The 13520-nt window shown below is 35.1% G+C and overlaps 2 protein-coding genes across 2 annotated transcripts in view; both read right to left on the bottom strand.

The window, feature by feature from the left end:
- The window catches only part of LOC125671194 (afadin- and alpha-actinin-binding protein-like), a 31224-nt gene extending 27557 nt beyond the window's left edge, over positions 1-3667 (bottom strand). The window contains exon 1 of the mRNA XM_048906720.2: positions 3578-3667. The gene's annotated coding sequence lies outside the window, so the exon portion shown is untranslated. The remainder of the gene's footprint in view (positions 1-3577) is intronic.
- Positions 3668-7126: 3459 nt separating this feature from the next.
- LOC125669046 (mucin-2-like) lies at positions 7127-11725 on the bottom strand. The gene has a single exon (XM_048903490.2). It carries the CDS (start codon positions 11649-11651, stop codon positions 7308-7310), a length of 4344 nt encoding a protein of 1447 aa, XP_048759447.2. The 5' UTR covers positions 11652-11725; the 3' UTR covers positions 7127-7307.
- Between the last annotated feature and the right edge of the window lie 1795 nt (positions 11726-13520).

Below are 13520 nucleotides of genomic sequence, written 5' to 3'. Positions count from 1 at the left end.
CTGCAGTGCTAACAGAAATGGTACTTTAATAATGATCTGTTGATAACGAGCTTAATATGCAGTTCTAGTGAACATGTAAAATATAATAAATGATGTACCCCTGAGAAGTATGAAATTAGATCATTCATGTTATGGCTTTTTATTAGACAATTTGCAACTCTGTGTACTTCATGAAGTAATTCATAGTAAAACAAGCATATTTAGTGAATTTATGCCTCTCACATACACAGATTTTTAGATTTGAGGTTTTAATGACACCACTATATGATGCTACAAACTTTTAAAAAAAAAAATGATGAAAATGAAAACTAAATTTAAGCTTTTAGAAGTAAAATGGTATTCAGTTTACCATATGGAATTTATTTCCATTAAATTTCAATTAACCCCAAAAGTTAGGAAAATTTGTGTAGAGTTATATAGGGAGTCTTATCATTATTATTCTACTTTTATCAATAAAATCCCCAGCAAGGTCTAGATGTTGTGATAGCAGTCATAATACTAAGATGTAGAAAAGACAGATTTGATTTTCACACGATTGATGTCATTCAGAATTTGTGAAGAGCCGGGACAGAGATACAGTCACTGAGTGAATTCAAACCAATAATAATGTTATATAGGGAGGTGCAATGTATTTCAACATCACAGAAAATTTACAAGTCCCTAATTTTTTTTATTTTAAGAATTTCATATTTGTACTTATTACAACCAAACTAGGCCAAAGAAATTCTAAAATGCAGCCTGTTCTGATTTCACTTTCAAATATAATATGTACTGGTAGATGTGCAACTGTACATTTGTGAAACATAAATACCCCCCCCCCCCCCACCCCCACCATAACTTATGATAGCCTTTCTAACCTGTTGTGCAATATTTATAACTTATGTTATTAATAAGCATGTCAAAGGTCATCATTCATGTCAAGGATCATGGCTTGAAATAATTGATTAATAATTCTTTAGATTTACCTGTCTAATTTGCGACACTTTCGTAATCCTGTGACACTACACTTCCTAATTGCATGAAGACTACAACTAGACCTTATCATGAAAGTGTTTCATTATTATTACATATGAAATTTGGGCCAGTCATTTTCATTATCCATTGACCTGAAAGGACAGTAAATGTTATCAATTGACCAGTTGAAGTTGATAGCCCAAGTGATGAGTGAATAAAAATCATTATTTCTAGCCCTTAAAGTTAGAAGGGCATCAAACCTGGCACCCACTGAAAGGCTTTACTACAAGGAGTGCACCTTTTAAGTATCATTTAAAGCTTTCTCACTTATAGTACTCAAGTTTTAAAGCAAAGGAAAACCTTTTTACCACAAAAAAACTGACAGGTTTAACACCATATAACTCTAAATCAATTGACATTAAAATTCATCTGAAAACTTATTAAGTACTATAATTTTTATTCATGTTAAGATGATGGTGATATCCCCCCCTCCCTTCCTATCATATCTTTGGTTTTCTACATGTATCCTGAAATATGTTATTTTTAAGATGATTAAATAATATGCAAATTACAACAACCCACTACCTCTGTTGACTAGTATATATTTTTGTAACAAGGAAGATGGCTCACTAGATCTAACTTAATCAATGAGCACTCACAGATAGCTGTAATTCAACCAAACTAACAATTTAAATAACCTTTGTGTCTCAATAAAACCTTAAACACACAATTATCTTTGGGTCATATCCCTAAATATCTTAATGAAGTGTCTCCTAATATACCTAGCCAATTTAAATCTTGGTCATGTTTTTGTACTGATTTAATGTACCTTTATAATGAATATAAACATGGGGATCAATTAGGTCAAAAAGATCCTAATTCTGAATAAATACTCCTTTAAACTGTGTTTAAGTAATCATTCCCATACCCCACTTCACAATGCTTCATGGGGGAGAATATCAAAATTACTGTTCCTAAAACTTTAAAAAATGAAAGCGCTTCTGTTAAAGTTCAACTTTCTCTTGACAAAAGCTAAAGAATTATACCGATCCAGTGTCAAATTTAAACCTCATATCACAAACAAGTATCTGCTGTGATTAGTGTATTTGGACAGTGTGTCTCGTGGCTATGAAAACGATAATTACTAAATTAGCATGACCATACAAGTTTTATGCAATTGGTTTGTTAATTGCTATATAAAAATACTTTTTCTTGAGCTGCCATTATACTCGGAGGAAAAATGTTTTACAAATTCATATGATGTGGATTTTTAAAAAAAACAAAACAATTGATCTATTTCAGTTTTTACGTACATTTGTATTCTGCTCTGTTAAAAAGCTCATGTGAAAATGAATGTCTCCTGACAGAGCAGTCCTATCTTTCAGATTTTTCTGTCTCACTTGAACTATCATATTGCAAATCAGGTAATTCAGTTGGAAAGACTACATCATAAGATTCTGGTAAATCCCCTACATCACACTATGATCTGGGTAGATTCCGACTGGTATGGCAAAGAAAGGAGTGGGCATTTGGAACACCCACATCGACTGCAATAGTGCAGGTTTGATCAAAGCCCAGCTAAGACGCCAAGATATTTTCTTCCTTGTAACAAAGACCATGCAAACTCTAACATCCAAATGATTTGCAGCACATACACTTGTCTATTTACAATGTATATTTGTAGTATGCCAAGTAGTACATGCACTAGTAAAGTACTTGTTTATAAACTTTACTTTGGAGCATTCTATTTACTGATCAACAGCAATGTAGCTCTTTCTCATTAGCTGATGAATTTCAAATAGTGTACTTAGATAATTCAACTATGTTTCAAAATTTGGATGCTACAAGTGTGTCAAAGGATAATATTAGGTAATGGTGCAACAACATTTCATACTCTTATCATTATTATTCTACTTTTATCAATAAAATCCCCAGCAAGGTCTAGACGTTGTGATAGCAGTCATAATACTAAGATGTAGAAAAGACAGATTTGATTTTCACACGATTGATGTCATTCAGAATTTGTGAAGAGCCGGGACAGAGATACAGTCACTGAGTGAATTCAAACCAATAGTAATGTACTCTTAATTCCTTGAAATGTGCACATGTCATGTGAAGACTAAATATGTACAGACAGTGGACAAAAGTACCGGAAACTTCAACAGTTCATTCAAAATATTCGTTTAATGTTCATTCAAACTATTCGTCTGTTTATTTAAAATATGCATTTCAAGCCATATCTAATTCAATTTTTATAAACTTCATATCATATAAGTTTCTTATCATAACCTTCAGGCACCAGGTACCAATATCATTTGTTGAACTGCTTCTCTCGATCCTTTTGAAGTTTAGAAAATATCTTTGATGTCTAAATCATAAACTCAAGTAGTCGTACGTCAGAAAGCTATCAATAAAATATATCGTAAGAAACTACAAATAATTCTTGGATTAGAATTAGAAATTAGAGTTGTGGTGTAGATCTATGTACAGAGCCTATATTAACGACACCATGTATGATAAATATGATAAATACAGTTGAAAATTGTAACCGTTCTGGTTCTTTGTCCACTGTTTGTAGTTCATATCTTTTTACACCTACACTTAATGACAAATGAAATCTTACTTTTAACACCCTTCAACCAACAGGTGAGTTGTGGTCTTCGTGCAATTCAAAACATGACTATACAGTACAAAGCTAGCATTGAGCGTCTCTATCAACCTATCAGTTTCGTATCTGTTTATTATCTACATCGTCAGATTTCAGTAAATACGTTAGATATTAATAAAATATAGTATTTTTTTTTATTGTTCTATATCTAATTATGACAACGGATACTTAAATATTACTTAATGTGATAATATCTAAGAACAACAACTCTTAATAGAAAATATAGCATCAGCACAAGTTGTTGCCCTTTGCTTGATCTCTCTCTCATCAGTCCAAATTGCAATTTTGCATCACGAGATCTATATGCACAAATTCTTAGGTCATTTTCAAAAAATATTTTTTTCAGCAATTCTTATAAAAATATATAGATCTATATGTTTATAAATGGACATCTTCGCCGGCCAAGCGTTTTCGGTCCACTCCTCTTCCGTTTATGGGGAGTGGAGTGAACCAAAAACCCTTGGCTAGCGAAATAGTGTTTATTCTCATATTTCATTAGCTGCAATAATGTAGCCCTCTCCGATTTTTTTATTCTGATGTTTTCTGGAATATTAATGTAGCTAAGTCCTCTCTGGAGAGAAGATACCTTAATTATCATATTTCATAAGATATCTCATAAACTTTGAGATATCTTATGATACATACAAGATATTTAATATGTTTTATAAGATATATTACAAAAGTATATTCATGATTCATTTAGAAAATGAGATATTTAATAAAGAAAAAAATATTATGATGTCTCATATCTATGACATAAGATATCTTATAAAAAATATAAGATATCTCATAAACTTTAGAGGATATCTTATACTTTTATAAGATATCTTATAAAATTTATGAGATAACTTTAAAGAGGATTGAAAGTAAAAATGGCATATGCCATACTGGTCTACAGCGGTAGCAGGTCGTTCCGTCCCACAGTCGGTCCGTCCTTAGACGGTCCGTCCCATGGTCGATTTGGCCCATTTTGCTTAGTCGATCCGGCCCCTCCAATTTTTTTTCATCAAAGATATAATAAACGATTATTACTGAAGAAAAAGGGAAGTTTTTTCATATATATTGCAGTTAATTATCAAAACTAGATAACTGCTGAAGTTAGACATGTACATAAAATTGTTTATACAACCCTTAACTGGGATTTATAATTTTTGTTTGAAGTGCTATGGTTCTGAAAATGCATGCCCATTAATTATTGTAAAAACATCGTTATTCAACTATGTATAACAATCAATGTAAATGTGTGTCCCATGAGTGTCCACTGATCATTGTGAAAACACCTTAGTGAAAACAGTTTTTATAACTGTATTGTTGTGCAACCTTTGATCATTAATTACGAGCTTACAGTAACCTAACTATTAGAATTTTTTTTTAAACTCCAGAAGTGGGAAGAATTGCTCATGATTTGGAAATATAATGTGGCAGGTATAGAAATATTCCAATAAATGACAGAGTATGTAAATTTTGTCTAAAAATAAAAGGTATTCTTTGTATTGAAAATGAAGCCCACTATGTGTATAATGATCTTAGAAAAATATGTCAAATATCAAAACATCTCATGTTTGTTTTTGGGAAATACTGAAAGCTTATTTCAATATGGAGGAACACATACCTTAAATGTTTTGGCAAAGTATGTTTTTCTTGCTTTTAAAAGAAGAGACATTTGTTACAATAAACAGTCTCAAGAAGATTAATATACATTACGTGTGATAAAGTCTTATTAGTCTGCAATCAAGCCATAAACACCATAGAGCATATTAAAGGATGACTACCTGATGACAGAAGATGTCAGCGGCACACAAACCATGAAGATGAAATACGCAGATGAATTAAACCAATTTAGTACTGTAAATAATACTTGGAAAAATATGATTTTTTCTGGGCCGGATTGACTAGGGGACGGATAGTCTAGGGACAGATTGGTAATGGGACGAATCGACTAAGGGACGGATTGATTATGGGACGGAACGTCTAGAAACCTCTACAGCAACAAAAGTAACATTAATACCATTTCAAATGTTAGAAATTTTGTTTTGTTTTTGTATACAAATCACATTCATTTACAAACAGAATAAACTAACCAAAGAGTGACGGATTTAGGGGTATTGGAGATAATTTATTAGCTACATAAAATGTATTATTTATCATATCATAGTTTAGTTCTAAATTGTGTAAAAAAAGCATTCAATCTTTGCCCATTTCTAATCTACAGTTATACAGTATCTTGCAGAAATGTCCAGTTTTACAGTCAATAATATCTTATCCCCTCATTATTCAAATTAAACTCTCCAATAGAAAACAAAACAAAATTTATAAGTTTTTAACAGTTTAATTAGTAATAAGTGGTTATTATGAAATAATTCTACAATCTAAACTTTTCTCAAATGTCTTACTTAATTGTTATGGATATAGTTAGTATAAATAATTCTACATTCTAAACTTTTCTCAAATATATTACTTGTTAAAGAATCTTATAAAATAACAACCATTTTGGCCACAAAGAAATCAAAAGTGGTCAATCCATAATGATTTTTTTTCTTCTCTTAATGATACTGTGAATTTCTGTCAATGATGTGAAAATGGATGAATCTTAGTGAAATTATATAGATCAACAGTTTATCAAGAAGTAGTTTCAGGTGACTGTAAGTTAAATATTGTGCGCTCATATTTTTTTTGACTAAAAATTGAAACAATTTAATTATATTTAAATAATAAATTGATATAAATTAACTGATAATGGTGATTTCTTATCAAGATATTTCTAAGAATTCAACTTTGTTTCCAGATATTTGCCAAAATGATGCTTTTCCCATTAACTTAAGCAGTTTTAGAGAATATATGGAATTAGCATTTTTGAAAAAAATGAGATAAAACATTTTTCATTCTTTAAATTTTTCAACTTAAATGATACAATTATGGACCATTGATGCTTCATCAGTATATAATTCTCAATAAAGACTGCAACATGTAAGTGATCTTCCATTTAAAATAAAACTATAAATAAAATATCATTATGGATTGACTACCTGAACTGAATAAATAAGTGATACTAAGGCCACAAAAAAAATTAATAAATAGTTTCTCAGGCAACAAAATTGCAAATTTTGGTGATACAGGCAAGTGGCTGTAGCATGAGTTATCTTTCCTTTCTAATGTACATGTTTATACAGAGAGTAAGCAATGGAATTTTTATTTTTGTAGAAAAAAAGCTTCACATCACTTACTATTAAGTACTCTTAATCACCTGCACATAAAATGAGTATGCATTCAATAATATTTTGATCATAAAATATCTTGCAATTTTATTAAAACCTTCTGAAAGTTTTACATAAAAACCTATATAATAACATAAGCGATTACTCATTCACATAGATAAATAAATAAAAAAGAATTAAAAATTATTCCATGCGATACCTATTCAATGGATGCGGTGGTGCCTGAGAAACTATTTATAATTTTTGGGCTAACTAAGATACCAAAAGGGAGTGCAAAAAAATTATTGCGAGCTAATATATAAATACTCTGCAACAAAAGAAGTATGTCCCAGTAATAGTTTTCTATTCATTTTTCATGGCAGGTTTTGAATAAGAAAAGAAATCCTTGACAGTGAAATTTTCAACACTTAAATTTTTCACTGATGTTTCACTCCTTCAAGACATCCAGATAAATACCGAACATCACAATTTTAACACACACTTGAATCACACTTGTGCTGGAAGAGAAGATCATTCTCCCGAAACTTGGTACGGAAAAAACCGCGGATCGAGTGGTTGATGAATGGGATACATGTTCCTCTCCAAGTTAGTTCATCGCACTGGGTCCTGTCCAGGACACTGAGATGAATGGACTCTGTGGTAGCAGAATTCAAAGTGTTGAAGCGATTTCCATACAGTTCTGCCACAGTGAAGAGACGCCAAACAAGATCTCGGCTCACAAGGTGGGGCTTTCCTCTGGATCGCTTGAAATTGCTAGTATTGTAATATTCAGCGATGATTTCCTTAGTGGATTTGCTGGAAAAGTCTTCACTGTATACACCACTTCGGACATTGCATGGGCGATCTGATAGGATACTTTCAATGTAGGTGCAGTCAGAATAGTCCTGTGTACGAGTTGGCTGTGAGGTGGTGACCTTTTTGCATGGCAATAACAATGGTGATCCTAAAGTCTCACCAGATGGTGTTTTCTGCTTTTTCACTGCTAGACATGTACTATCTGCCATGGAAGAATCTACGTAGAGTCTTTTCCTTGACTCTAGTGTTGGCACTGACTTCTCAATAGAGTGGATGTCTTCATCAAGGGTAGCCTCACTCTGGTGTTTGCAGATACTGGCTGGTGTTTGCGGATACTGGGAAGCACCAAAAACGTTTTCTTTGCCTGCTGGTATTGTTTGTAAGACAGTTGATGAAGTATGATCCTGAGATGAATCAACAGTGCATAAGGCACCCCATTCTTTCACAGCTGTACTGCTTTCGTTGAGGGATGTGTTTTTTTCTGAGGTACTTGTTAGATTCATACCACCGTCTACTAGGTCCATCATGGAAAGCACAGGGAGACTGGTCTCAGATGGCATGGACAAATTGGTCTGTGTCATTGTTTCTCTACATGCTGTGCTCTGGAAGGGATATTTTCTGTCATCAAAGGTTTCATAACATGGCAAGTCCACTGGATTTGACTGGAGGTTGGAATACCATGTTGAAATGTTTGGTTGAGTTTTCTGAAACTTTGACAATGCTGTTTGTGTCATCACTGGGTCCTCAGTCTGGTACTGGAGGTAACTGCTGTGGAAGGTGCCCGAATGTTTGTAGTACGACAAAGCATTGGAATTGAAGTTGCTCATTCCATGGACAGGATTGCAGTCAGGGATTGTGACTGAAAGTGGCCTGGTGAATTCCTCAATTGCCATGGATGTATGTGGTCTAAACAATGATGTACCTTCATAAAGACAGGAAGGTTTGGCGAGTGGGGGTTTGTACATTGGTGACACTACACTTTCTGTTGGATTTATATAGGACATCCTCTGGGATAAAGCTGATGACATATCTCCATAGGTATGTGCTCCTTCCATGATACTGTTGGTTTTCAAATATGACGTTTCTGCAAATGAAGAGGGTGATGTGGAATAGATCACTGAAGCTGATTGGAATATATGCTGACCACAACTTGGGGATACTTTCTGCCCATTGTTCATCAGAATGTTTGGCTGCTGTTGAGTTATAGATAGAAGTGGCACTACTGCATGTGCCACAGTCATTGCAGGCAGTAGAGTTGAAGTCTGTGAATAACTTTCAACATCCATATTGGTCTCTGTCTCGACAATGGTCTGATGTTCGATTGAGAGGTGTTGGTTTCTTGAACACGGATGCTGTACTTGTGACTTTGTCACAGATGGAGAAAAGTCCAGCTCTTGATTTGTTGATGGAGACGCACCATGAGACATTGGCACCGACATTGTGAATGGTTCTGAATTACATCCAGAACTGATACTTGACACTGACTGTTCTTGGTCTTTGGCAAGTTGTGTGGTTGGTGCTGATGTCACAAGGTTTGGCAGCTCTGGAGTTGTCAGTTGGGATGGTGTTGACGGTAATGAAGCTTTAGAAACAGACACTATCATTCTTGATAACGGTTGCAACAGCCCAGAAGATGATCTCAATTCTGATACTGTACAAGCATGCAACATCCTTGCTAAATATTCGTCATTGGATGTTGCTGATTTTTCGTCAAGGACAGGCAGTTGAGAAACTGATGGTGATGACATTTTAGTGGAAGGTGTTTTTTGACCTGATATAGAATGCTTAGCTGAAGGTGACAGCAACTTGAATGATGACATAGTTGTTGTTAGAGTGGGTGTTTTTGATGATGACAATGAAATAACTTGTTTTGGACTTTTCAACAGTGGTAATGGTGATTTTGTAGGTTTTACTACTGATGTCTGTATCGGTGACTCTCTTGTAAGTCGTCCTGCTGATGACATCTGTAATGTAGAGGATTTCATTTGTGATGCTATACAAGCACTGGACACCTCTGCTGAATATTGGTGAGTTGGTGATGCAGACTGTGGCTCATGAATGCATAATTGAGGTTTTGGAGATGAAATCAGTAGTGATGACATCATAGTGGAAGGTGATGGTGTCTTTGCAGAGGATGTAGAATGCTTAGCTGAAGGAGGCAGCATCTTCACTGAAGACATGGCTGTTGCTGAAATCACTGTCTGTAATGAAGTCCCTCCTGTTTCTTTTCCTTCTGATGTGGAGGTTAGAAGAGAAAGTATTGGTGATGGAGACAGAGTCTTAAATGTATGTGTAACTGGATCCCCTGGTGCTGCTTTCTCTAGAGTCTTCATGTTTGAAATGACTGCTTCTACTTGCTTTGGTAGTATTATCTTTGGGGATGTTGGTGGTGTTGTCTTTGGAGCTGTTGTTAGTGTTGTCTTTGGAGCTGTTGGTGGTGTTGTCTTTGGAATTGTTGTTAATGCTGTCTTTGGAATTGTTGTTAGTGTTGTCTTTGGAACTGTTGGTGGTATTGGCTTTGGGGCTGTTGATGGTGTTGTCTTTGGAGCTGTTCTTTGTGTTGTCTTTGGAGCTGTTGTTATTGTTGTCTTTGGAGCTGGCACATACATTGCTTTTATTGGTGATTGTAGACATGTTGAGTTTATCTTAGCTGCTGGAGATGATATCTTGTAGATATTCAAATCAGTTGTACTAGTTTTTGTAGACTTAACAACAGGAGCTGAGGATGTAGCATCTGTAGTGTAGTTCATGGGTTCACTGGCTGTGAAACTGTGTTGAGGTGATGCCAAAGCAGTTGTATGAGTAACAGCTGTTACTGGGATCAGTGGATTTGGTATCCTTGGTGATGATATGGTGACTCTTTCCATCTTAGCTTGTTTCTCGTCATATTTGACAGGCTTCTTTGTTATCTTGACCTTGCGGGTCCCAAAGCAGTTTACCGCCAATGAAGTATTCAATGGTTCAGTGGCTCCTGTGAACAGAACTGTCTTTTGCTCAGAATTAAGTTCCACCCACTGAACACCACTGGTACTTTCAACTTTTGAAGACTTTGTCAAATCTAAATCTACTTGTTGCCTCTTCCCTTTCTTGGAGAACCTCTGTTGGATACTTGCTGTCAGATTCCTTATTCCTGCCATGATACCACGTTGTTTGTTCTTTTTGGTGCCTGCATCCTTCACTCCCTTCTTGTTTCTTGTGATCATCTTCTTGTCTGTTTTACTCTTGTCTGGTGAGAAGTCAACCATTATCTGTCTCTTAACTCTGGAGATGAGAGGTTTATCATTTGGTTTATGAGAGAATCTGTCTCTGGTTGGAGTTCTGCTTTTGGATCGAGTAAGTTTAGAGAGACTTAGCTTTGATTTACCTTCTTTGGCTCGAGAAACCATTTTCTTGACCACTTGAGATTGTGGTATCTTTGGTGTGGATTGATGTTTTGGACCTTTAGTTTGTGTTCTCACACCAAGCACAATATTCCCATGAACAGGACAAGGGCTTTTGTTGTTCTGCTTCAACAGTTTCACTCGAGATCTTGTGCGATATTTTGAATCCTGCTGTGTGTTGATCAAAGTCAGGGGTGAAGGTTTTCGAACATTGGATCTCATAGCACACTGTGATTGAAGGTGACACTGTTGACTGGAGATCACCGATATATCTTTTCTTGCAGATATTCTTGTCTGTGACTCGACAGGACTTCGATACGGGACACTTCTACCCTGTCTGTATAGTTTAGCTGAGCTGGATCTCTCTCCTGGTCTCTTTAGAGAATGTTGCACAGTCCTATAAACTCTCAGATCCCGTAGTGATGATGCGCGGGTCCTTGTTGTTTTGAGCCGTGGTTGTTCCTCCACATTATGTGTTTTCAAATCCTGGAGTGGTGATGCATAGGGCTGTGGTCGTTCCTCCACACTATGTGTCCTCAGCCTCAATGGAGAGGGACTGGACTGCCGGCTATTGGTGGACAGTCTGACCTTCACTGGTTGAATAGGTTGAATGGTAGTGTTTTCCAGATCAATTTTCATGGAATGGTCCAGATCGGATGGTGGTTTGGTATTAGCTGGCCATAATGAGGGGTCTAAATGATGATGCTCCTCCATTCTGCAGCTTTTAATGAAAAGAAGATAGTTTGGGATAAGTTATTTGTACTTATTTTGCACCATGTATTTTTATCTAAATCAAACAAGAGAAATAAAGTTTATTAAATTTGATATGTAGTTAGAGCAGTTAATGTGCTCTATATTGCAAGCAAATACAACATCTGATTACCATAATGAAATTTATTACTTAGTGTCCCAGATTTGTGTACTCTGTTGCATATACAAATATACATATGCAATGATCAAAATGTTCTAAGACTAGCACCAAAAAGTGGAAACTGTGATAGACAAAATTGAATATAAAATTTCAGCAAGATGTATAAATACTCTGCAATTTTATCACCACATTAGTTTATAAATCAGGGTGAAGGGGCCAAGCATAAACTTAGGTGATGATTTGGCATCCTAAGACTAATTTTATTTTGTAAAAGGTGTCAGAGTATGTGCTGCTACACATGATGAGAAAGTGGAACCATACAAAAAGCCTGCACTTGCATGAGAAATTTTCAGTTCCCTGGAAATATGGTCCAAAGGAAATTAAAAAATGTCAGCCACTTACAGAGTGTGTAATGCATAAGTCTAACTTATTAATGTTTTCCACCAATTCTGACCTCAAGCACCCAACCTGCCTCTCAATTTCCTGATGCTTTTAACAAGAATTCATACAAAGTCATTTAGACACAATTTGTCCTACATTCCAACACTGATTTTAATACTCTCTGTAGGCAAGTTTTCCAAAATCAACTGAGTCACCTTGGCCCTGCTGTTGTACAGCTGATGTATTTTTAAATTTTTAAAATTTATTTCCATGAATTTTTTTAGCCCCATATTGTGGTCCCAACCTAACTATAAAGGTCACAACATAACCAATATATCACGAAACTTAGATGCTCTCTAACGCCTAAACAAAAACTTTTGTAAATATGAAAGCCCTACCATAAAAAGTTCAGGAGATTACCTAGGTTAACTTTTTTTAGGTCAAAATCCAAGGTCAAAGTTACCAGATCAAAATCTTTGGTACCGAACAACAGATTTTGTCACAAGAAATGCTTACATGAAACGTGAAAGATATATCACTCCTCACTCAAATGTTATGCACAAGGTTAAAGTTTTGAAATTTTGGTCAAACTTCAAAGTCACAAGGCATGCAATGTAACATCTTACCATAAACATATACAAAATATGAAAGCCCTACCTTAAATAGTTCAGGAGATATTGTCTAGGTTAGATTTTCTTAAAATTAGGTCAAATGCCAAGGTCAATGTCACAAGCTGAAAACTTGGGTACCAAAACGAAGGTCTTGTCACAAGAAATGACAAGAGCCCTATCAAGCACCACACAAAAATAAAGAGTTTCAGACAGACAGGATGAAAACAATATGTCCCTGACTTTAGCATCAGGGCATGAAGAAAACTTAAATACACACAATTTAGGAACATTAGCATTTTGATGTGATTTAGTGTGGCCCTGCCACACTTGAAAAGAATTTGTTTTATTTAATTTCATGTATACTTTCAAGTTGATCTCCTATTGTGGTCTCACCCTACCCATGGTGCCCCTGAATTGAAGATGCTTTAAATTCATGGTAATTTGACTAATCATGGAACTGCAGTTCTTGAGGAGAAGATTTTTCAGGAAGTGTCCATATACTAGTAAAACTTGGCACTATCTGGGAATGCTTGCACATTAATATGACTAAATATGGCCCTGCAATTCTAGAGTAGATTTTCAAAGATGTATCCCTCTATATTCCCATGTTAAATTTTGATTCCCTATTGTGACCCCAACCTACCC

This window comes from Ostrea edulis, chromosome 4 (assembly GCF_947568905.1).
Source record: "Ostrea edulis chromosome 4, xbOstEdul1.1, whole genome shotgun sequence".
Classification (NCBI taxonomy): domain Eukaryota; kingdom Metazoa; phylum Mollusca; class Bivalvia; order Ostreida; family Ostreidae; genus Ostrea; species Ostrea edulis.
This window is presented reverse-complemented; position numbering and strand designations above follow the sequence as displayed.